Source organism: Zingiber officinale, chromosome 8B (assembly GCF_018446385.1).
Source record: "Zingiber officinale cultivar Zhangliang chromosome 8B, Zo_v1.1, whole genome shotgun sequence".
Classification (NCBI taxonomy): Eukaryota; Viridiplantae; Streptophyta; class Magnoliopsida; order Zingiberales; family Zingiberaceae; genus Zingiber; species Zingiber officinale.
Genome location: NC_056001.1, coordinates 10423748 through 10449513, shown reverse-complemented (window position 1 = coordinate 10449513; position 25766 = coordinate 10423748). Strand labels below are relative to the sequence as shown.

The following is a 25766-nucleotide window of genomic DNA, read 5'->3' as shown; positions in this document are numbered from 1 at the left end:
GAAAGCTCTTTTTAATGCATGATGATGAGGTTGGACTATCGCATGAATTTAAAGTATCAAATGTAGATGGATTTGGGTACCGGGCCATTTATTGCGCCGAAATTAGCGAACATTATTAGTCTGTAACAGAAGTTTTTTCCTTCTTTCTGCATCTAACGATGGAAGGTTTTGCCTCGATGAGCAGAGAATTTTACTTTTAATTTTTATATTAGTCTATCGAACCAACTTGACTAGCCTGGTCTTAAAGATCACCGGTTCCGATATAGACAATACCGCAACCAGTCGGATTCGGTTCCCTACTATGGAGAGATGCGAATCTAGTCCACGTCTCTTCAATAAAGATGCACAACTGGATAAAACAAATGAGCTCGCAACCAGTTTTTTAGTCTAATAATAAAGTATTTAGATCTTTAATATATATATATATATATATATTTAAAAAATAATATTATTAATTTTAAAAAATATTTTTTTATATAAAATTTATTTATTTTTTATTTTTTGAGATGCAAAATTACTAATTAATATTTTTATATTTAAGTTTTGATAATAACTTTTTTAATTAATAAAATTACTAATTTATCAATTTTTTTGAGACATTATTGAATGTGAATAAGAATTTATTAATTTTAATTAAAAAAATCTGTTGAACCAATATTAATAAGTATTGTCAATAATATTTTTTAAGTTATGCATGCATTAAGATTTTTTTTTATTTTAAATTTATTATTTCTTTTAAAACTTTTAATTATGAAAATAAATTTAAATCATCAATATTAACTTGTTTCATGTCGTAAAAAAAAATTACCTTTATATATCTTCAATGGTTCAAACTAGTTGAAGTAAAAAAAAAATTGATATAACCAATAGTATAATTGAAATAATTAATTTTAAAATATTTTTAACGAAATTTTGATCTCATTAATTTCATTCTCATTAAATTATTTATTTTTTTCTAATTAGATTTTTTTCATAAATTTTTAATTTTATATTAGAATTTATTTTCTAATAAAACAACCCACTAATTGGGACAATTGTGTCCGACCTTCCTTATGAAAAGAGCTATTATGATAAGGTAAAATATCCTCAGTAATTTATCTATATACATCTAACTGATGGGTGGTGATACTAGATCGTCTAGAATGAATTATCACCTTTTACGCAATTACTAAAAAGAAACAAGATCTGTCGAATAATTTAATTTCATATTTTTATATTATAAATATTTATTAACAATATTGATCATGTCCGAGACGTGGAGTTGGAAAGTCGAGAATGTGATGGCTCTGCTAATTGGATGAAAATCTCGCTCATACTTGTAAGAAAAAAGTAAACCAGAGAAGGAGTTATTGATGTTGATCTTCCGACGCTCAAGTCAAAGACAGGAAGGAAAATGAAAAATGATAAAGACAAAGACTTATTTTTCTTGTCTTGTTCTCGTACCTGGCATGCCCTTTTATACCTTTTCTTAGTGACCTATCATCTTACCTTATTTAATTATATTGATTATCTACATAAGGTATCTTTATCTTGGATTCTGTGTATTTAATGATAGAGTGTTCTCCTTTGCTTTCTCTTCCTCAAGACCGTTAGTCTTCTACTTTATTACTTCACATTATTGATGCCGGTGTCATATCCGATAGGCTGATGTAGTCACTTTTGTTCGGATTAGCCTTGCTTGAACCCTGGTGTTGATCGCTTTGACTTTGACCTATACCGTGACTATTCACCTGTGCAACGTAAGTTCTTATCTCCACATCAAATATTAATCGTGAATAATATATCATATTAAATCATTATTTTTAATAAAAATTTAAATTTTTTAATCTAATAAAAAGGAGTGATGTAGGAAAATCATATTGAGGGAAAAGTAGGGCGTGCTTTGATAGTACTATCGGTGAGGGATTGGAAGAGCATTTAAATTATTATCTACACATGTACGGTTTAATCTCCAGCTATAGTAAATTTATAGGAATTTTTTTCTAATGGGGCACGTAGTCAAAAGATGTTGGGTTTCTTGGCCGCCCTGTAGTGAGTGCTTCCCGATTTACCTTGGTGGCCAATGGAAAAATTCCGTGAGACCGGGTCGGTCATCCCAGAACTAATTAATGAGGCTAAGTAAATTTATCATTTTTTTTTTACTATTCTTTAAAAACTAGCACCATCTTAGTATTAATCTTTTTGATACTGATTTACAAACAAAGATAATGTTGATTTTTACAAACCAGCACTAAAACTATAAACCAGTACCACTTATCCTTAAGTGCGGGTTTAGGAAGTAAGATGGTACTGGTCCACCTTAGTATTAATTTTTATAAATCATCACCAATACTAATTTGTAGTCTTGGTGCACCATTTAATACTGATTTCTACAATCCAACATTAACTTGATACTGGTTTGTAGCCTTAATACACCACTTGATAATGATTTCTATAAATCAATACTAAGATAATCTTGATATACCACTTAGTGCTAATTTTTACATATCATCAACAAGATTATGCTGATTTGTAGAAATAAGTATCATCTTGTAAAAATTAATATCACTTTGGTACTAATTTAGAGCTTGGATGACCAGCACTATTTTAGTGTTGATTTTAGGTAGAAAAAAAAGGACAATTGTTGTGCTGGTAAATGAGAGAATTTAAAAAATTTAAATTTTGACTATGTAAAATTATGTAAGTCGTACACCACCACATATAAAGATGTGTAAATATCATTCTGCTAGTAAACTAATCCTAATTTGTTACAGCATCACCTGAATTAATAGATAAAAATTATTGAATAAATAGACCTGTTGACTTGATAGAGACAACATGTGATGACAGGCAGTGAGTACAGTGACATCCATAATGAGAGATGTGGACAATTTAACTTATTAATATCTTTATGATAGATTGCTATGTATACTCTTCCCATTAATTTTAAAGGTGAAGATCAAATTATTCCAACTAAAACAAATCAGAAAGCACCCATAAAAAATAATGATGAACTATGAATGTCGCAAGTCAAAAACTCAATTAGTTGCTCGGAAAATACATCCAACATCTCCTTTCATGACTAGCATCTTCTTAATTTTAAGTTCGTTATTTTAGTTGATATTAGATATTTAATTTATATTGATTTAATTCTGAGATGATAAATCTGGTCTCGCGTAAATTTTATATCAATTATTAAAATAAATAAAAAATATTTACAATAAATAATTTATTAATTTAATAATTTTAGATTAACTGCTATTAATTAAAATTTATCCATTAATTTAACCCTGAGCTACCTTAAAAAATTAAAAAGAAATTCTACTCCATTACCTCGGACCTTAATCTGGCCTTCGCGAATGAAGAAGTGGAGCTGGGCCCAACATGACCCAATAAGTTTTGCAATCCAAGTGAAGATACAAGAAAATTATTCTGTATTTATTTTCGTCCCATTATTCAATAAAATGATGATCGCATCAAGCATGCTTTGGACAGCGCCTTTTATTTAGTTTCCCCAATTCTTTAATAACTCTTGGATATTAATTTATTAATAAAAAAAGTAAATGCTCAGACGCGAAATATAAAATGATAATTAGCGTTAATTAAAGAAAGCAAGCTATCCTATACCACATCGTAACTTCTTAAGACTTAATAATTTAAACATATCTACAGAAGCTAGTAATTACCTTCTAATAAATGCTTTTAGCGAAAGCAAAAACGAAAACCCCTCACAAACCTCATTGATACACTACATTTAGTGGTCCGCATGACTCGATATATTTTACTTAATGTCAAACCGAGTGTTTAAATTTTAATTATGTTTCGATCTTACATGTGTCAACCGTGTACATTCTTTTCAACATAAAACTAATCAATCAAAGAAATTAATATTACTTCTTAGAGTTGTCATCTTTCCTTACATCTATATCATCTCGACGTACATAGTCTCAAGACTTTCGATAGAGAAATGTTGTATGAAAAGAGGTTATGCCGCCTATTTCATAAGCCACCTCAACAATTAAACATTTAAAAAAACCTTCGATTTTTTAAAGTGATGTTTTTTTTTTTGGAAAGTTTGGGATTATCGTAAAACCGCGCAGAGAATGAAAAAGATGTTAATTTACTTCCTTGCCTTCATTTTAAGACTCCCTCACGGTTTGCTTTCTTCGTCTCTGATCGCTTCCTCCGCCTCGTTATCCCTCTCCGACCAGTACAACTACGAGGTAAATGGTGACGTCTTCTACTGGTTTTGTGATCTTGTTAATTTCTGTTTTTGCTAACGCAGTGATCTTTTTCTTTCTTCGAACCGTTGAGTCCTTCTTCGTGCTTCCTCTCAGCCTCTCTAGTATTTTCTGTTCATATCCCTTATCATATAGATTTCCGGGGCCTCCACCGCCGGACTCTCTTCGTGTTATTAGGAGTTGCAAATTTGATCATCTGTGACTTCATTATCGCATTATAATTTTTATGTGACAAATTTATGTTGAGTAGCTGGTGTTAGAATTGTGAAATATCAATAATGAACTAAGGCTGAGTTTGGTTTGGTAGGGCGTAATTTGTCTTGTAATGTAATCCAGATTACATTATAAGGCTGATTAATTTGTTTGGTTTCATTTTTAACTTGTAATGTAATATAACCTGGATTACAAAATGTAATGAAGTTTTGTAATCTGGATTACAAAACAAACACATTGTAATCCGATTACATTACAAGGTCATCGTTTAACAAAAATTTAAATGTCAAATATACCCCTAATCTATCGCCGCCCATCGTCGCCCGCCGCCGCCGCCCACCGCCGGCGACCGGCCGGCGGCGGTCGACCGACGGCGACCGGCAACCGGCCGGCGGCCGCAAACTCCGACAGAGATGTAGCGCCCACCGGTAGAGGTCGTAGGATATTTTTATCATTTTATAATAATACGAATTACATTCCTTATAAAAAATAATGGACACCAAATAAAAGAATGTAATCACCCTTACATTACATTATATTAAAAATTTGATTACATTACAAGTTCAATTACATTATACCCAACCAAACGTAGCCTAAAGGATGTATTTATAATATGATCTAGCTATTATTAATCTTTAAAGCAATATAGAAAATTGAAACAATAGCTAGCGAAGAGCTAATCTGAATCCATTGTTAAAGACTATTGCTTCTTATTTGTCACTGAAGTTCCTAAGTATGGAATAATTTTCTACAATAGTGGACGACGACAATCAGTATTCCTTCTTAACAGGGAAGAGAGGAGGTATGTGAAGAAGCTCAAGAACTTGCCCTAATCCATGAGCATCTTCTCTTATATATCAAGCTCATCCTATAAGGACCATCTATCTTAAAAACCCTATATATATATATATATCATTAAAAGTTCATTAATGTTAATGAATCAGATTATTATATCCACATATTAAATCCATCTCTATTTAATCTAAACTTTTTTTTACATGCAATTAAGTATTACATCACTTAGTTGTGATTTATTTTTTTAATGATAATTAGTTGTGTGTGTTAATCAAGTATAAGCCATCTTATGAAGATTAAGTCATTCATATGGACTTAATTAGATTTAGTCCACCATATGGATTTAATCCTACCGCCCATATGCAACCGTTAATTACATGTTTTGTTTATATCCTTTGTCACAATTCATTCACTCAAATGATTTATGAATATGAAAACTAATTTGATGCACAAGCTCCTTTTCAACTCAACTCCATGAGATTTGTGTATACAATAAATTGAAATTTGTTTCATTTTGCCTTGAACATTTATAGGACGTCAACCTTCTCTTTTTCTTGAGATCACTATTATTGAGTGCATTTTGGTTCTTCTCAGTTTATCAGGAAATTGTGTGGCAGAGTATTTTTTTAAAATTTTTTTTAGACTATCTAAGGATTGAGTCGGTGGGAACTTCTGCGAGACCAAATTGGTCATCCCAAGATTAATCGATATAAGCTGATACCTGATGTCAATTAAAAAAATAATTAAACTAACAAAGAAGATTATGTGATTAAATGATTGAACTATTATTAACTTGTGTGGTTCTAGGTTATAATTTGAATTGATTAGGAACAAAGAAGATTATGTGATCTAGCTTTTAGTCCAATAGTTGGATCTAACAAAGGGCCGACTCGACAATTCTATTGTTGCAAATAACCTTGAAGAGTTTCTTTGATACTCTAATCTTGTAGCTAATTGAACTAAATTGCTTAAATATGTACTTTGTTCAGATTCAATGTTTGGATTGGCGGATCTATCTTGGCCTCGTTGAGCACATTCCAGCAGGTACATTCTTCTTCTCTCTTTTAGATATCTGATTCACTCTTCTTGTTGTAATTATCGAGGTCCTCAATTTCTAATTTGTTGCGCCATTGATGTGGATATCGAAGGCAGAATCTGAAGAGTCTGGGCGAACTATCGTTCATATGAAACGCTTTTAGACGTTTTTATAGGCCCTTGTTTTGCTACTCTGTACGGTGCTTTTGGCGTGTGAGTTGAGGGTTGTTTGTGATTGATGCTTGGAGGATGTTTTCAAGTTGTTTTGCGACTCTGTACTCGATTGCTGAATTGGGAACTTGAGTGTTTAATTCTCGTGCGCGACTCCGTCCGCATCTCAGACTTCTGGGTTCCCCGGAGTTAGTTTGCAATAAATATTTAATTTGCATTTGAATTTCAATTTAATGCGGTCCCAATACTCCGAACTGAACTTGCTATTTTTTTTCCCCACCAAAAAAAAAAAAAAAAAAAAAAAAAAACTCGTGGTTTACTGTTCAGTTGTATTTAGAGTATTCGTCGGCCACTCGGCCTAGGGGACGAAGGCGGCGTAACTCGGAAGGGTGCGATGGCGGCTCTTCGCGATTGCTTCCTTTGCCCAGTCTATCGGCTTCCATCTCCGTTCCGTTCTACCCCAGTTTGCCGCCGCCGCCGCTTTTCTTCGAGCGTTGTTTCCGTAGGCGGCGATCGTCAGAGGCGGTCACAGAACGTAGAGGGAGACTTCTTCGTAGGTAAATCTCTTTTACTTGTTTCACTGTTCTTGGTTGGTAACTCACATCGCATATTTGGTTATTTCTCCGTGGATCGATTTCTTCATAGGTATATCTGTTTTGCTTGGTTCACTTGTTCTTACTTGCTTGATAACTCAATCACATATTTGATTATTTATCCGTAGATCAACTTCTCCGTAGGTATATCCCTTTTACTTGGTTTACTGTTCTCGGTTGGTAACTCAATCGCATATTTGGTTATTTCCCTGTAGATCAACTGTGTATCGATTGCGATACTTGCCGCTGGATGGCGCCGGTGAGCCACCGAAATAATTTGGTTTGAAATTTCGAACGATTCGATACCATATCATAAAAATAATTTTTTAAATTTAAATATTAAAAAAATAATTAAAAAAACTACAGGGTCGCGGTGCCTCCGCAACCCCGCGGAGGTCCCTGCGGGATTGCGGTGGCCCGCGGTGCTGATGCCGGTGCTAGTACTGGTGTGGGACGGCGGCGGGTGGGACGACAAATTCCACCTGTGCTGTTTGGCAAAGTAAAAAATTTTAAACTATGACTAATTCGGTGGCATCTGATGTCTGTGATCTTTGCGTGGCTTTATTGACTGCAGGAAATGTTCACACGGGTAGGGGCAATGTCAGCTGTCACCAAACAACCAATCAGTGAAGAGGAAAAAGTCATGGCTTTACAGGTAACGGTTCTCATGTAAACTTTAGGGGTTTTCGAATATAGCTTTGTCAGTGATGGAGTTTTGAGAATCGTATCAGCTTCGTCTCTCGAGAATATCTTATCAGTGTCGGAATTGAGCTTGAATGGTAAGTCGATATGGAACAAGTGTTGGCCTATAGACTACCGAAACACCATTTGGTCTGGTGGAATCTCCCTTTGAACTAGTGGGGCTGCTCTCATGGAGTTGGGAGTTGGGATTAGCCACCTGGAATTTTCATTGGTCATCGTTGTTGGTATTGAACTTCTAGAGCTGCCACTGGTCTCCTGAAGCTAAGACAGCCTCCAATAATTGTAATTGATCTCTTGGAGCTTTTGGATTAACTTCATGAAATTGTGGTCAACCTTGAGCTCAGATTTGGCCACATGGAGGTTTGATCAAAACACCAAGTACGAAAGGAGTTTTGGGAGTCCTAATGCTATACCTTGGATCTCTTAGAGGAGTATAAAATATTTAAATGATATATGATCTTTTCTAGTGCAGATAACGTAGCTGTATTAGACATGGGGATGACAGGGATCCATGAAATTTGTACCCATTAAGGCACTCGATGCACATATTCATTCAATACCTATCACCGGTATCAACTATTGTACTCATTTCCTCAATAATACACTTTTTAGATCACTTTCAATTACTTTGTTTTTTTGTCTCCCTTCCTTTAATGCCTTCAACTCTTATTGGTTCAACTTGTGTAACTTGTGAGTCTATTCATTGTTTTTTACCATGTCCACATTGTTTTAGCAAATTTTCTTAATTTTATCATCTATTAGAACTTCACCTAATTGCTTCTAAATAGTAGCATTAGCAATGTTGAGACATTTTTTTAAAATTACCAAATATGCATACATTGATGTATTATGCGCCTGTCAAATACTTGATGTAAAATGCACTGACCTGGCCACATATTGCCCACCTACACTTTTTTACATTGATTCTACAACATAGAACAAAATTAATCAAACTCAATATCTCAATTAACTGTACAAATGCAATTGCAATGACTCTTCAATTTGAAGATATTAATAGAGTTAATCAAACTCAATTATCAATTTTAATTAAATGCACAAGTCATTTATCACAAAACAAGCAATAGTTATGTTATGGATCGTGGACAAGCCCATGCAACAAAAGAGAATCTGGAGCCCATCAAATATAAGAGACACATGACAGATTTAGAAAGAAGGGTGCGTATCAAGAGAATTGATTCAGCTATACTAATTGATTTTTATTTAAGTTGTGTATCTTTTATTTTCAGTAGGATTAAGTCTAGTATTTTTTATTTTTAATAAGAATAAAACTTTTCTTATTCAATGTTTGTTTTCTTCCTTTGTTGGGAAGGAACGTCAGTAGTTGTATTTAAATGGCTGGAACAATGCAATAAAGATTACGATTGAGTTTACAAAAAAGAAACCAAACCCCCTAGATCGAGAGATTCTCTAATCCCAACAAGCCTCAAATTAGCCCTACCACCATAGGCCGTCAAGGTTGTAAAACCAAGAAGACAAAGATTGATTCCACCGATCAGTCGGAAAATCGTCCCATTACGTGATCCATATCCAAGAGCCATAACAGGTTAGTCACAAGATAGAAATACAGTAATGAACTCAGGTACAAACAATCACTATTTAAATAATTATATACCGTTTGTGTTGTTATATTGTTTGATGGTTCTCTAACTTCATCCATTTAATCAATTTTCAGGCACTAATTTGTTGTCCAACAAACTCCATACATACAGAGAAGCCTACTAAGAAGATTATTGAAGTTCATAAGATGTTTCCTCTTCCCATAGATGCAGAGAAACTCCCAGTATATTGCTCCTTTGATTCTTCTCATAGATTCATTCTCTAATTGTTCCTAGGCTGATATATATATGAATATGGTTCCAATTGTAAAATATGGAATGCATTTCTCTTTTGTTATATCCTTATTCAAAAAGATCATGTTTTAAAATTCAAAGTGTTTTGTGCTTCACCATAATAAACTACTACAATCAAAATCAATTCAGCATTCAGATATCAAGATTCACAGTTCTATTTTTATCCAATCATATAGTTACATATATTATCTATCTTTCTGAGAGATCTCAAATAAATAAACAAAATCATGTCATGGCAAATATTTGTATTGGGGCTTCATCCTTCTTCCTTGGATGAAGAAGCTAAAATTTTCATTTTATTAAAGGCGCTGAAGTACAATTGTGCGTGTATTTATTACTTCCAAATGCTACAAAAATTTAAGGAGAATTCTAGCATTAAAAGTTGAATGCTGAATGTTTTAGACTAAAAGACAATATAAACAATATGATAGGAGGAATTCAATATGAGGAGAAAGACCTCAAAGGATTAAAAGTAAAGGGTTGGAAATAGAATTCCACCAACTTAAATCCAAAAATATGAAGAAAATTATGTTTCTCTTCTGCATAGAGTCCATACTTGGAGTTTCATAGTAAGTGTTGAAGATTTATCAGAAAGTTGTAATTCTTTATTATTTAATACACAGGATACCTATATTTTTCTACACAGATAAAGGATAGTATCCTAATAGCTTCTGTGAAAACCTTACAAAATTCATTTATCAAATTCAAACTATTTTGATATTTTCATCTATAATGTCAATTAAGTGTCACATAATTGGGATGCTATTGCACTTTATGAAATTTTATAATGGTTAGTTTCTAGTTTGTGGTCTATAGTGTCTATATCTATGTGGAATCATGGTCTTATATTTATCATATATTACGGGTAGTTTTTATTCATGACACTCAAATTGAAAGGCGAACCATCTTGTTTTATGTTTTATTTTTCAGAAACGTACATTTCAAATATACTACTAGAATTTAGAAGGGTACACTTTGCCATGTGAATGCAATCAGCATTCTACACAATTCAATATTCAACGATATGGATACCTTTGATTTCCTTCACAACATTCAAATAGAAAGACATAGCATAAATCTTTAGGACAGAAGTCACTATGTTTTTCCCAATTTCTCATCAGTGTCTCTTACCTACAATTCTTAATCAATTCTCGCAAGTTTCAATTCATCTGATGATAAAGACATTCTTTCAGGGTGTTTATCATTGTGGCTATCATTCTGAGAGATCTTATGGAGCAACTTCATACTTGATCACTCATCCTGAAGGGAATATACTTGTTGACAGGTAGTTAGATTCCAATGCAGAATAATCAAAATTGGTGCTGCAGCAGTATATAGTGTACTCGAGGAATGATCATTCTTCCAATAATGACTGAGTATTTACGTGCAGCAGGAAATGAAAACTGCTACTACACGTGGAACTAGTATGTGGAAGAAGAAGATATTAGTACAACTTGAGATGAGGGTGCCTAAGATTTACATACAATATAGGGAGAGGAGGATGAGCTAAATAACTTGATGGTTTCATTCCATAATTATTTAATGCTGATTCCTAATGAGTGTTCCTCAATTATAGGCTGAAATGGTCATCTTTCCTAACAATCTATATTTAAACCTCTTATAAGCCCAACAAGTCAATACAAATATCCAAGCTCCAAGGTGATAACTGATCCTGCAATTCCAAGTTAAACTAAGCTTTAAGGGAATAGTTCAGTCCAACAACATTAGCCATACTTTAATGGTTTTAAAAGATTCCAGTTTTTGTGAATGAAAGTACTAGATAATGTTCAGGTGTTGAATCTGCTGTAAGTTCTTCAAAAAGTCTTCCCTGCGTCACTTATGTCAGCACAACCAGCACTCTTTAAATCTATGCAACTTGTTTTCATACGTTGCCCTATATGAATACCAAAATAATTTTCTAGTGGATATTCCACTATTTAACAAAAATATATGATCTTAACATTTTTATATACTATGCTATTCTGTGGGTTTAGTTGTTGTTGTATGCTATTTTGTGGGTTGATGCATTTTTTATGTCAAGCTTACAACAACATGATTCATCCTCTCATTTTCCTTTAGCTCAAAAATCACACTTAACTAATTATCAGATACTGGTTTTACTAGTACCAGCCCATTTATTGTCCCGTTTGTGAGGATCTAATTGGTGTTTGAAACTAAGCTTTGAATCTTTCTAGCATAGGTCACAAATTATATAACTAGAAGCGAGAATTTTATTGATGTTTCTTAAATTGGATCTAAAATCAACTAATTTTTTTTTGTAAAAGGTCTTGACAGCAGATAGAACTGAAATTGTCATATTATAGTATGCTACATGGTTTTGTGTTTTAAGTTGAGTTCAATAAGTTAGTTATTCCTTTTAGTTACATCTTACATGGCTATTGTAGTGATTTGATTCACCCTTCTATTTCCTATTCTTCACCAATTCATTATTTTGCTGAAGTACACACATAGAGAGTGGGAAATTACTTAAGAAGCTTTCAGCTTGTCTGAACATTACACTAACCTGGAGATATGTCTACTTTGCAGCCCAAGGTTTACAGAGAGATTAGCAAAAAATATAGAGAATCTTGGAGGGGCACGCTACATGTTTTTGACTCACAAGTATGTTAGAAATCTTGTAGTCAGCATTGTTGATGAGGCATGAAATTGATCTTCACTTGTTCAGTTGATGCCAGGGCCTCTAGGCCCATTTGTGGATATCATTGGGTTGGATCACCCCTTATGTTGTTACATTTTGCATGGTCATTTATGAAGCTCCTGACCTGTTGGTCTTAGATTTTGTTTATATTTAGTAGTATTTTTTTGGACAAGCATTGCTACACCTTTTTTCTATTTTACAGAGATGACATAGGGGACCATGAGAAATGGAGTAAGAGGTTGAGATGTGAAAGAATTCTCCACTCAGGAGATGTAAGTACTTCTTTTTGAAGTCATATTAGGTGTTTACTTCATTTAATTGATATCACAGTAGTGTATTGTCCACCACAAAATTAAATTAATATTGGAAATGTATAGAAGTAGCTTTAATCCAATGCTGCTTAGTCGTATATCACGGATAACACAAATAAAACAGGGATGATAGGGGTATTGAAGTTCCTTTAATAAATAGGAATCCTGCCACATCTGTGTACCAGGAGTGTCCTTTGCCATCAGCCACTTCTAAATCCTTGCAGAGAAGGATAACAATCATGAGAGATTTTTTGTGTTATTTCTATCATGTCATGTGAAGGGAAGGAAAATGATTGTTGAGCTAATTCATCCCAACTCCTTTGACAGAAGCAAAGTAGCCATTCAGTGCTAGGTTGCTTTGTTGCAATGCGAACATCTTACGTATACATTTGAGGAAAATTACTCTGTTGGAAATAGATTTTCAATTTACAGTTCCATATGTTTTTATTGTTCACAATGCATCATATAGAAATGACAAACTAATTGAAACAGTCCATCAACCATGTAAGAACCGCAGCATATAGCAATAACAGATTCTGTTAAGAGATTTATGTACATATCAGGGGTGCTCATTTTTTATGTATTTTGTCCATGCCAATCAGTGACATTCTTCAGAAGTTTGCAAAATAAAAAAAGCATGTTGCACATGGATCATAAAGAACTATTTGGAACTAGTAGTCAAATTATGATAATATCTCCGTTTTGTCTCCTCTCAAGGTTGTAATGACTAATGGAAATAGACCTAAATTGCAAAAAACATGCCGTCTATATAAAGTCACTAGCTAATAAGTTGTATGCAAGAAGCTAACTCAATTCATCACTTCAGTGTGAATTATATCAGCATTTCCAAACATGTTGCATCTATGGCTACTCAGCTTTTCAGTATTGGAAGTTTAATTCAAAATGTCTTGTGTTGTTTTAGGATTTCGGGATCTATGACTAATCTTATTCTGGAACTTTATCAGGTAGAGTTTTCCACAACTCATGTTGAAATTAAACTTGATGGGGAAGGCCCTTGGAGCATTGGAACTGATTTTGAGCTCATATATACTCCAGGCCATACTGAAGTAAGACCTCATTCAACATACATGACATCTAGAGTCTAATTTACAATTACTCAAATTTCTAGGGCATGCAAATGGAATGCAATTGAAAACTTTGTCTGTTCTTGTGGTAGCCATGCTACCGTAGCCTAGTTGGTTCATAAGATTTGACAAGTTACAACACTGGATGGTTTTTAGGTGCTTTATCTCATCCACTTCATATCTACCAAATTAATGTTCATTTCTCAGACTGGGTCATGTAATTATGGTTTAGTCAATGTTTGTGCAGAGTGATGCTAGGAAATCAATGACAGTTATGGATCATTTTGCTGCTTTCTGATACATATATGGTAGTAAAGCAGTTAGCATTTGTTTCCTTTATCATGCATTTTGCAAACCATTTCATTTTCTTTGTTCAATCTTTTAGAAATTATTGAGAGTAGATTTGTAGAGCACTCATTTTCTTTGAATGTTGAAAAAAGTTTTTTTTTGTGAGAAATATAACGAATTCTTTTATTTGTATCATCATGAACAACTTGTTAATGGGGTTTCTTTTATATGTCAGTGCAAGCTTTGCTCGCTAATATTCAAAATACCAATCAAAAGATGATTGATTGGTTACTAGTGTAGGCAATGATATAGATAGGTAATTTTCATTCTGTATTGGCGACTTTCCAACAAGGGACTAATACATATCCCATTTCTGAAGAACAATCTACAAGGTCTGACCAGTCTAATTTAGCTCTCTAGTTTAGTCCACTTGTAAAAGAGAAAACAAAGTTAAATGCTAATAAATTAAATTTGAATAAAATGAGACAACATTAGAAAGTCAAGTGAATGTATACATGATATTTGCAATCTCCCTAGAGATGAAATGAAATCATAAGGGCGAGAAAAAGATACTGAAAAGCTTTAAGGAATTAATCAAAGTCTTGACCTTTATCTAAGCTCTTGGAGGTGATTTAGCCACTTAATAATAATGTAGCACAACTAATAGAACTCAAGCCTTATTAGCCATGGTCCAATGTAGCTCCAAAAGGAGATCATCTAGAGGGTAAGACTTCTCAATTGAATCATAATTGTAGTTGTTAGCTAAGGATTTAAAATTTGGCCAAAAGGAGCTTCCATTTGACTGCATTTTTACTAACATATTCCCCCAAATCTTGGTGTTTATATACATGCTTGTTCTCCCTTTTCACTCCACTTCCGTTTATATAGGATATCACCATTACAAATAGCTTTTCAAAGTCAAAAACTAGCTAACGTGGTCTTTTGTTTGATCAGTGGAAGTAAACTTTTGCATTTAAGAGAATTAATCATTAGAGTTGTACTGGCTGATCATGATCAACGATTTGTGGCCGATCATGTATTTTCATCATTGCACTCTATTTGAGCCACATTGTGAATTTATATTGTGGTTTTTATACCTGTTTTGAAATGAACACTTAATTTGAGTGGTTTTTGACTTATGCAGAACTGGAAATTATACTAAACATTCTGCTTTGTGAATTCATATTGTGAAAATCAACGTCCAAATTTGCACCTACTTTGATTTCTTTTGCATGCCAGGGTTCAGTTTGTTTACACTATAAACCACTGAAGGTCATGTTTACTGGGGACCATCTCTTCAGATCAGAAGGATCTGATCTTTCAATCTCCGTGATATATAACCAGCAATCAGGTAGTATAAAAGCAGCTAAACAAATGATAATTAGTGTGCTCCAATACGGATCAAGTACCTTAATACTTTAGTAAGTCAATTCAACCGATGTTTGACTTGGCAGTGAGCTTGCAGCTGAAGAGTATTCAGAAGTTGTTGGACTTTGACTTCGAATGGATCTTACCAGGTGATTAATCTCTTAACTAAAACAGTTATTCCATTTTTTTTTTTGGTAATCAATCGAATTTCACACGCTTCAAAATTTATTTTACTATGATATCATGTGCCAAGTTAGTAATTGACATTGACTCCAATTTTAGGTCATGGGCGTAGAGTGGCATTCAGAAGCAACCAACATAAAAATGTAGCCATACAAACTTTCTTGGCGTCACAGGAACCGTTGTACTCGTACGATTAGTTTTTTTTTTTTAATCTCGTCCCAAGATCGGATTTTCTGTTTATAGAAGTATAGAACATATTTGTCCTTAAACTTGTTCGTTATCAGTAATTTGCTAAAGGTGTTTGCTGAGTGTGATTTTAATTTATTGACGCCGTAGAGTTATATTTCTGACTTAGGGGTGTCAAGCTATGGAGGCACGGACGATCAATCAACCTCCATGACCGCGCTATTTATAGCGGCAAAATGGAACAAATTTGTGGCCGTTCCTCTGCTTCCATCGTCTCCCCGCGAATTTCTCAGAAACCATGCGTCGGGTTAATCTTCTTCTCCCCCTTCATCCTCCCTCCCCTGGCCTTGATTCGTCGCGCCTCCTCCTGATTCATCAGCCATCCTTCCGCTATGGAGAAGACCCCAGTCGCCGGGGTCGATCAAGGAGGAAGAGTCCTCGACGAGGAGGCCGCGGGTCCGAGAGAGGACGACGTGGACGACCTGATCCTGGAGCTACTGGAGACGATCCACTCCGTCTCCTCCTTCGGAGACTACCGCCGGATGCATCGGAAGGAGTGCTTCAGCCTGGTGCGCTGGATGAAGCTGGTCGTCCCGATGTTAGAGGAGATCAAGGAGCTCCAAGATCCGATCCCTGACGCGGCGTACCATCGGCTATGTTGTCTCCACAAGGCCTTCACTGCCGCTCGGAAGCTGCTCCGTTGCTGCCACGACGGCAGCAAGATCTATCTGGTGCGGTCATTGCTTGCCCTAATTCCCACTTGTTCCCTCCTTTTCATGGTTTAATTCGTCTTCGCTGGTAGGCGTTGGAGAGCGAGGCTGTGATGGGGAGATTTCATATGGTTTACGAAAAAATCAAGGAGTCGCTGGACGGCATGCCGTATGAACAGCTTGGCATTACGGATGAAGTGAAGGAGCAAGTAGGGTTTGCTCGTCCTGTTCCTTTCTCTATTTCTCCATCTTTGTGACAAAAACTCCCAACTTTTGATTCTTAATTAATTTTATCTTGTACAGGTTGAGCTATTGAGCTTGCAATTGAAGAGAGCCAAGAGGAGAACAGACACACAAGATATGGAGCTTGCCATGGATCTGATGGTGTTACTCTCCCAGAATCAAGATCGGAATGCCGATGGTGCCATACTCGAAAGGCTCGCCAAGAATTTGGAGCTGCAGACCCTCCCAGATTTGAGGGCGGAAACGATGGCCATCAAGAAACTCATCAAAGAAAGAGGCGGCCAGAGCGGTGAAAGCGCTCGACAAATCGTCGATATGCTCGGCAAGTTTAAGCAAATTGCCGGGATCGAAGATAGCAATGGCCTGGACGATGTCGCCTTGCCTAAATACCTCGAGAAGTGCCCTTCCTTGATGATCCCCAATGATTTCCTCTGTCCTGTTACTTTGGAGATCATGGTGGATCCCGTCATAGTCGCATCAGGACAGGTATTTCTACGCCATTCTCGATGTAACCTGAATCAAACACCTAATTCGCTGATTAAAAAAAAAAACTTGCGTTGAATTGTTCTCGTAGACATACGAACGACGAAGCATACAGAAATGGCTCGATGCGGGCCATCGGACATGTCCCAAGTCCAGGCAAATCTTAGCTCACCTTTCACTAGCGCCAAACTACGCTCTTCGAAACGTGATCCACAATTGGTGCGAGAAGAATAAGATCGAGCTGTTGAAGCGCGAACAGATCGAAGACTCCGATTCGTTAGATGGCAAGGAAGATATCCCGACCCTGGTCGAGCAATTGTCCAGCATTCATCTCGATGTGCAGCGCAAGGCGGTGAAGAAGATCCGTTCGCTGTCGAGAGAGAATCCCGAAAACCGAGTTGCGATCGCCAAGCATGACGGAATACCTGCTCTAGTCAGCCTTCTAAATTACCCCGATTCTAAGTTGAAAGAGCACACGGTCACGGCCCTGCTGAACTTGTCCATCGACGAGTTGAACAAGAGACTCATAGCCAAAGAAGACGCGATTCCGCTGATAATTGAGATTCTGAAGAATGGCACGGTCGGGGGGAAAGAGAACTCGGCCGCAACCTTGTTCAGTCTGTCAATGCTCGACGAGAACAAAGAGTTGATAGGAAGCACGAATGGCATCCCTCCGTTGGTAGACCTGCTACAGAATGGCACCATCAGAGGGAAGAAAGATGCTGCCACTGCGCTCTTTAACTTGCTTCTGAACAGCAAAAACAAAGTCAGAGCCATCAACGCCGGAATAGTTAAACCATTACATACACTGCTGGACGACAGGAACCTCGGCATGGAGGACGAAGCCCTCTCCATTTTTCTTCTCCTCGCATCTCGTCCTGAAGGTCGCGGCGCGATAGAGAAGCATTCGTTCATCGAGAAACTCGTGCGATTGATCAAGGAGGGCACCTCGAAGACAAAGGAATGCGCGGTCGCGGTACTGCTCGAGTTGGGCTCGCACGACGCTTCCTTCACTTCGACCTTGATGCAATTTGGAGCATTCGAGCATATCTGTGAGATAGAGAGAAGCGGAACCAACAGAGCGCAGAGAAAGGCCAAGACCCTTCTGCAGCTCATGCGTCAGTGCCAGTTGCCAAGAAGCTTAGCGAGGCTGAAGAGTTAATTGCGCCAAGTTGTCGATTTACTTGTTCTAAGTTGCGCAAAAAAAAAAAAAAAATAAAAAAAATTGGATACATCTGTGCTTTAAATCGTCTTTCTCAGTGCCGTGGGATGCTAAATTGGTAAGCAATCCATTTTGTGTCCATTTTTGGAATTTTCAGACAGTGTCCATCTAGTTAGGTGTCCCCGTACTTCGTTCGTGTACCTTTTGGTTCCGAAAAATGAATTGTTAAAAAAAAACTTATATTCTGTTTAAGCTTTTGAAGTATTGTTAGTATATTACTATTTTGCATTCCGAGTTTGATATTATCTATGGTCGTAAAATTGTAAAAACATGGAATCTAACACTTAAGGGTCTCACGGTCGGCTTACTGTGAAAAAGATAAATCAAGAAGAATTTGATAATATCTAAAACGTTTTTCATTGCACTTTAAAATGTATTTGGATGTACTAAATTTAATATCAGAGCACATGATGAAATTCTTTGAAACATCGTGGACCTTATGGAATGAAAACTTCATGTGAAAAAACATTATAAATTCGGTAAATTATTGAATAATGTATTTTAAGTTTCCTATTACCTAAATCGCATAGACAGTTTTAAAAATATCCAAATCACTTGCCTGATAGCTATTTTGTCCCTTCATTAGTTCGCTTTCGCTAGCTAAATCGCTTGCTACAGTATGATGATACGATAGATTTCTGTGAAAAAAAAAAAGAATTTTATTTTTTAAAAAGTGATTTTAAAACTTTCTATGATAAAAAAATTAATTGCTCTAAATTTGGCGTATCAAATTAATATTTGAGGGTATGTATATAATAAAGAGAACTAGATGAATGCATAGAGATAGGGAGGAGCTGAATCATGTGATTTTAAAAATATTTTTTTTTTCTAATTTTTAAACCAAGTGTACAGCGAAAAAATAGTTAAACACAAAATAATGAGACAAGATATATGATTTACTTGATTTGGAGCGTTCAACGACTCCTACTCAAATACGTAAGTCCTTTGGACTTTTTCGATAGGTAATCTACTAAATTCAAATCTCAAATACAAAATACGAGAACAAGTGTAACACCCTACACTTTCCTATGCAAATATAATAATAATAAGCATGCACAATAATAGATTCGTTACCAACACGAAGATGTCAAAATGGATGTGCTCGTGTGTTGGTGTCGGTTTGTCGGTGGCGGTCGGATGTAGTCGTCTAGCAGTAAGGCAACAACGCGACGTAGCAGTATGAAGTCGAAGAAGCTGGATGGTCGAGGAATTGCATAGTAAATATGTAGTTAAGACTCTGCTCAAAACCCTCTTTTAAACAGTATTGGAGGCGCTTCCAAGGATCTAGGATGCCTTTAATAACACTTATCTGATCCACAAACTTACGTCGTTATTCACGTGAGGGTGCTTCTATCAGCTCCGAGGCGCCTCTAATATGCTCTGAAGCGCCTCCAGACACCTCTAAAGTGCCTTCCCTCAGCGAACTTTTATTCCTGAAGTTTATCCATGGGAGGACGCCTCCACCCTATTCAAGGCGCCTTCATTCAGTTCTGAGACACCTTCTCGTAGATCTGAGGTGCCTTGAGCACTGTTCATCCAAGGCTAACTTTTATATTTTAGCTCCTACAAAATATGTTAGTCCAAATAACAAAGATACCATGTAAAATAGAGTTAGCACATGAATAAAATAAATAAAATTATGACTTAGATCCTGTCTTATCAAGACCAGGATCTTGTCATAGTCTCAAGTTAGACTTTCAAAATGGATCTAAGTTGGATCAATGCCTACAACCCTACTTGGCTTGTCCTCACTAGATCATTCTGTTGGGACCGAAAAGTAGCTAGAGGGGGGTGAATAGCTCGTCGCGTGCTAGGTGTTCGTCGTTGCTTGTTTCTTCAAGGATGTGAAGCGGAAATACAAGAAACAAACCACACAACGCTAACAAGGTTGGTTTACTTGGTATTCACCTCATAAGAGGTGACTAGTCCAAGGATCCACACCTACTCACGCACCCTCCACTAATAAAACCCTCCTTTTCGGTAACTACCGAAGGCGGAGATGCCCTACAAGTTCACACTACAAGAAGAAGGGGAAAAGATACAAAATACAAGCACAAAGCTTACAATGAGTACAAGAAAACCCTAACCCTAGCTTTCTTCCTCTTGCAATAGATCCGCCTCTTGACTTGGAAGAACCTCCAAGAACTGGCATGGAGAGCTCTGTGGAGTCGCTGGTGAAGATCTGAGGTTTGTCGTGGAAGCAATGCGCAAGGAAATGAACGCCTGCGGCTTAAATCGACGCTAACGGTCGAATCCCGATCGATTGGAATGCTCCCAATCGATCGGGGAGGCTTTGGATCGATCCACGGATCGATCCAGAGCGCCTCTGTGCTCTGGAAAAATGTCTGGATCGATCCGCGGATCGATCCAGAGCTTATCGCGCGAAGCAGCAGCGTCCCAATCGATCCACTGATCGATTGGGACCTCTGGATCGATCCAAAGGCTTTCTGTGCGCTGGTAAACTGCCTGGATCGATCCACTGATCGATCCACTGATCAATCCACTGATCGATCCACTGATTGATCCAACTCTTGGTTTTTACCCAAAACCAAGTCCCAAGCCTCCCAAACCAACATTTGGTCAACCTTAACCTGTTGGTATGTCATGCCTAGCATCTAGTCACTTCCTTGACCTGCTAGGACTCCCTCACCAAGTGTCCGGTCAATCCCTTTGACCTACTTGGACTTTTCTTCCTCATGCCAAGTATCCAGTCAATCCCTTTGACCTACTTGGACTTTTCTTTGTGCCAAGTATCCGATCAATCCCTTTGACCTACTTGGACTTTTCTTCATCATGCCTGGCTTCACTCACCAGGACTTCCAATCTGCTTAGCTTCACTCACTAGGACTTCTCTTTTGCCTGGTTTCACTCACCAGGAGTTCTCTTTTCGCCTAACATCCCAGTTAGGACTTTCCAGTCAAGTATCCGGTCAATCCTTGACCTACTTGACTCTTCTTCAATCAACCTTGTATTGCCAAACATCGAAACCCAAACCAAGACTCAAGCTTGGTCAACCAGGTCAACCTTGACCTGAGAGATGTTGCACCAACAATCTCCCCCTTTTTGATGTTTGACAATACCACAATAATGTTAGGATCGATGGTCGCGGCTAGAGAGGGGGGGTGTGAATAGCCGCCCGAAATCGTTCGTTTCTTTCTACAAATCAAGGTTAGCGCAGCGGAAATAAACAATAGAAACGACAACGGAGAATAGCAAACCTCAACTCGTCGATGTAACGAGGTTCGGAGATGAAACTCCTACTCCTCGGTGTGTCCGTAAGGTGGACGAAGCCTATCAATCCGTCGGTGGATGAGTCCCCGGAAAACCGGCTAATAAGAACTCCTTCTGGGTGGAGAAACCTCACCACAAACTCTTGCAACAGCAAGATCAGAGTACAAGTACAAGAAGCACAGCAAGATACAAATATAAAGATGAATGTAACAACTCTTGCTTGCCTTCTCGTCGTCGACTGAAATCTGTAGATGAAGCACCAACTTCACAGAATCACAGCAGCAGCTGAAACCAGTCGAAGAAGTCGAGGAAGCTCACGCGAAGCTTCGGAGCTCAGCAAAGCTCAAGAGCACAGTTTTCAGAAGAACAGCAGCTCAGTTCCGAGGAGGAAGAAGAAGGAAGAAGAAGCGAGGAAATCCTCGATCTCCTTTTATAAACTCTGATATCCTGAGCCAACCTGCGAACCTGCAAGCAAAAAGGCCAGAACATAGAAGCCCGAAATAACCTAGCCGTTGAGTCACAACGGCTAGGGCCAGACCGATCAAGCATCACCCTGATCGGTCTGGGGCTGATCTGATCGGTCGTGGGGACCGATCAGGCTCTGTGCTGATCGGTCCCCAGACCGATCAGAACGCTTTCACAGAGAGTTGCCCAACTCTCTGTGCGTACCCTGATCGGTTCCGGGGACCGATCAGGCTTCCTACTGATCGGTCCCCAGACCGATTAGTAAGCTCACAGAGGCACACTGATCGCTTTCTGATCGGTCTCCAGACCGATCCAGGTCTTGGTTTTTGCCCAAACCAAGTCCAAACTAATATCCGGTCAACCTTGACCTCTTGACCTTCTCAACATCAGATGTCCGATCACCCTTGATCCATCTGGATTTTCCCTTGCCCGACTTCACTCACCAGGACTTTCACCTAGCTTCACTCACTAGGGTTTTCACCTGGCTTCACTCACCAGGATTTCCAATCTGCCCGGCTTCACTCACCAGGACTTTCCCACTGCCTGGCTTCACTCACCAGGACTTTCATCTAGCTTCACTCACTAGGGTTTTCACAACTGCCTGGCTTCACTCACCAGGACTTTCCCACTGCCTGGCTTCACTCACCAGGACTTATCCGCCTGCCTGGCTTCACTCACCAGGACTTTCCACATCCGGTCCAGAGAACGAGCTACCGAGCCCTCTCCGACTTCCATCCGGTCCAGAGAACGAGCTCCCGAGCCCTCTCTGACCACAGTCCGGAGAACGAGCTACTGAGCCCTCTCCGACTTCCCATGTACCAAGCTTCCATACTTGGACTTCTCCGTGCCAAGCTCCCTGCTTGGACTTTTCACCATGTCAAACTCCCTGCTTGGACTTTTCCCATGCCAAGCTCCCTGCTTGGACTTTTCCGAGTCAGGTCAACTCACCTCGGGTCAACCAGGTCAACCTTGACCACGGGTTACACCCACAATCTCCCAAGCTTGTATCCTTGTAAAACATCAAGGTACAACTTTTCTGTTCACTTCAAACATAGTCAAACATAACTCGTCAAACATCAAAACACAACTCGAGTCAAGTCAACTCGAGTCTGGTCAACCAGGTCAACCTTGACCTAAGGTTGCACCAACAAATAACACTTACAATACCACATGTAAGTTAGGCTAATCCCATAGCCTTAACCTTCTTTATGCCACTAGGTAATGGAAGCATAAGTTAAGCTCTTCATTCTTCCCCTAAGAGGGCAAACTCCCTCTTAGATAATGAAAGCCTAACTTACCCCCTTTCATAAGTCCTTTCATTCTCCCCCTATTGGCACACATCAAATCATGCCCCATTTTTGGGCACACATCAACAAATTCATTGTTGAAAACTCTCCCCCTGAAGAGTTGCTCATCGTTGATCACAACTTCACTCGTTGTGATCAACACGATAATGAAGGTCTCATTCCCTTCATTTTCAACCAATGCTCGCCCTGGAGCATTAACAAGGTCTAATGACCCAAATGAAGGTCTCATACCCTTCATTTGTTCTTAATCCTACATTCTCCTTCAATGTAGTTAAATGCCCATCCTTGAGCATTATCCACTTGAACAACTTGAACAATGAGGATATCCACTCCCCATTAAAGTTCAAACGCTCAACTTTGAGCATGTTCTTAAAGGAAAGTTAACCACCTTCTAAGGCTCATGAAAATAATTTTCATGTCTTTAAAAAGTCCCTCCCCCTAAAGACATGGTGATAACTTCTGTCATTGCACCAACAATGACTTGAAATCCCTAAACCTTTAGGAAACCCCAAATTTTGAAGTTGTGAGGTTCAAATATTCAAAACTTTGAAACAAACCTCAACCTAAACTTCAATATAGTCTTCCTTAACCAATCCATCCTTGTTTTCAACATAAAAACTTCCTTTTTATGTATACAAATGTATTTTGAGGGGTTTGGAATGGTTACCTAGACTAACATAGGTTCAAAATGCTGAAATCAGGCCTTCCTAGCCAAAATCAGCAACTTGGATCGATTGGAGTTGAGTTCCAATCGATTGAACCTTGCTGAATCGATCCACTGATCGATTCAGGAGGGCTGGATCGATCGGTGGATCGATCCAGACGGCTTCTGTTCGCAGAAAGCCTGCTCTCAATCGATCGCCCGATCGATTGAGACCCTTCAATCGATCGGGTGATCGATTGAGGTCTGAAAGTTGCTGAAATTCAATTTCAGTCAACTTCAGAAACCCCTAGAAAATTCTACAAAATTCCAAATATCGTGAAAATTTGTGTAGACATTGTTTAGGGCATATATTATCATGGAAAAATAGTTTTCTATGAAAATACTTCATGTTTTCAATGATTGACACAAACTTGAAAACTTACAAAAACTTTAGTGTTTTCTTCAAGTTTGTGTCTAACTATTCAATGGTGATTACTATCAAAAGATAGCTTTCACCAAGGTTTTCCAAAATCTTTTTTAAAACCATTTTCAAAACCAATATCACATCATGTTCCTTGGGCTTAATGTACATGACTTGTACATTAGCTTTCCCAATGATGGGAAAACACATAACTATGTGTTTTGATGAATTTAAAACTCAAAAGAATGCACTAAATCAACATCTTGAGTTTTTGTTCATCATCCTAACATCTCACTTGTATCTAATGCGCACTGAAACATATACAAGTCATTTTATATGTCTTTGTGAGATGTAAAGTTTGGTTTTGCCCTAATCTAGGGATCATGCATATTTATTTAGGCATTTTGAGTGGAAAACATCCAACAAGGATGTTACTTGTTGATTCCACTTGTTTATAAATGCCATTTGTTTATACCACTTGTTGGTAAAAACATTTGTCCTTAATTTTAAGGAAATAAACATAATGCATCATAATGTTATGGCATACATCAAAATAAAATAGCTTTCAAAAGAAAGATTCCTATAACTACATGATGTATGTATGACTTGACATGATATTTTTGTATTTTTCATAATAAGTCATGAATGCAAAAAATAATCATGATGTCATGGCATATGATGGGCAAACAAGATATGGTAAGGTTTAGCATAAATAAAATATTCCTAGATTTTTATCTAAGTATCCTTAAACCTTAGCTACCCTTAACAGTTAAACCTAGATCGCCCTAAATGCTTCAAGAAAATGCCAAAACATAAATTGACATTTCTAATTCTCTTGATTAACTTATGCCAATTGAAATCAAGCTTATTCCTCAAATGTTGGCATATTTCATTTTTCTACCAGAGTAGCATTTTAAATTAAAGCTTAGATTTGCCTTAAATTACTAAGCAAATACCAAAATCCCAACTTGATATTTCTTATGCCTTTCCTAAATTTTGCCATTTTAAAATAAGATCAAGACTTCTCAAATTTGGCACATTTTACTCTTTCAAAGAGTAAATTAATAATCCTTTTCATTTTCAAAGGTTAATAATAACCTTGAAAATGCTCCTTGAGTGTCAATTTCTTCAAAGTTGGGTTAACTACCCTTCTTCTTAGAGTTGACACTCTCTAACCCATCTATGGGATAGAGAAAATGCTCCTAGGAACCCAACACCTATTGGTGCTCATTGGATGCTCTAGGTATTTACTAGGGATAACTTCCCTAGATACCTTCCTAGTGACCTTGTTTGGCTTCTTGGAAACCTTGGTCACATTTTCTAGGTTAACTCTAGGGATAGTCTCCCTTGTGACCTTGTTT

General features: G+C 37.3%; 2 protein-coding genes across 3 annotated transcripts; both read left to right on the top strand.

The window, feature by feature from the left end:
• Positions 1-6764: 6764 nt before the first annotated feature.
• On the top strand, positions 6765-16190 carry LOC122016020. 2 transcript variants are annotated; one of them, XM_042573149.1, is made up of 12 exons: positions 6765-6991; positions 7243-7286; positions 7602-7682; positions 9423-9530; positions 10794-10885; positions 12148-12222; positions 12462-12531; positions 13536-13637; positions 15183-15294; positions 15398-15460; positions 15594-15681; positions 15850-16190. In XM_042573149.1, the coding sequence occupies exons 1-12, from the start codon at positions 6829-6831 to the stop codon at positions 16049-16051; spliced, it is 1200 nt and encodes a 399-aa protein (XP_042429083.1). In that variant the 5' UTR covers positions 6765-6828; the 3' UTR covers positions 16052-16190. The 2 variants fall into 2 exon arrangements, with proteins under 2 accessions (XP_042429083.1, XP_042429084.1); XM_042573150.1 differs by having other exon boundaries at positions 6766-6991; positions 15860-16131.
• On the top strand, positions 16073-18451 carry LOC122016019 (U-box domain-containing protein 15-like). The gene is made up of 4 exons (XM_042573148.1): positions 16073-16411; positions 16483-16599; positions 16694-17119; positions 17208-18451. Exons 1-4 carry the CDS (start codon positions 16073-16075, stop codon positions 18276-18278), a joined length of 1953 nt encoding a protein of 650 aa, XP_042429082.1. The 3' UTR covers positions 18279-18451.
• Positions 18452-25766: the final 7315 nt, after the last annotated feature.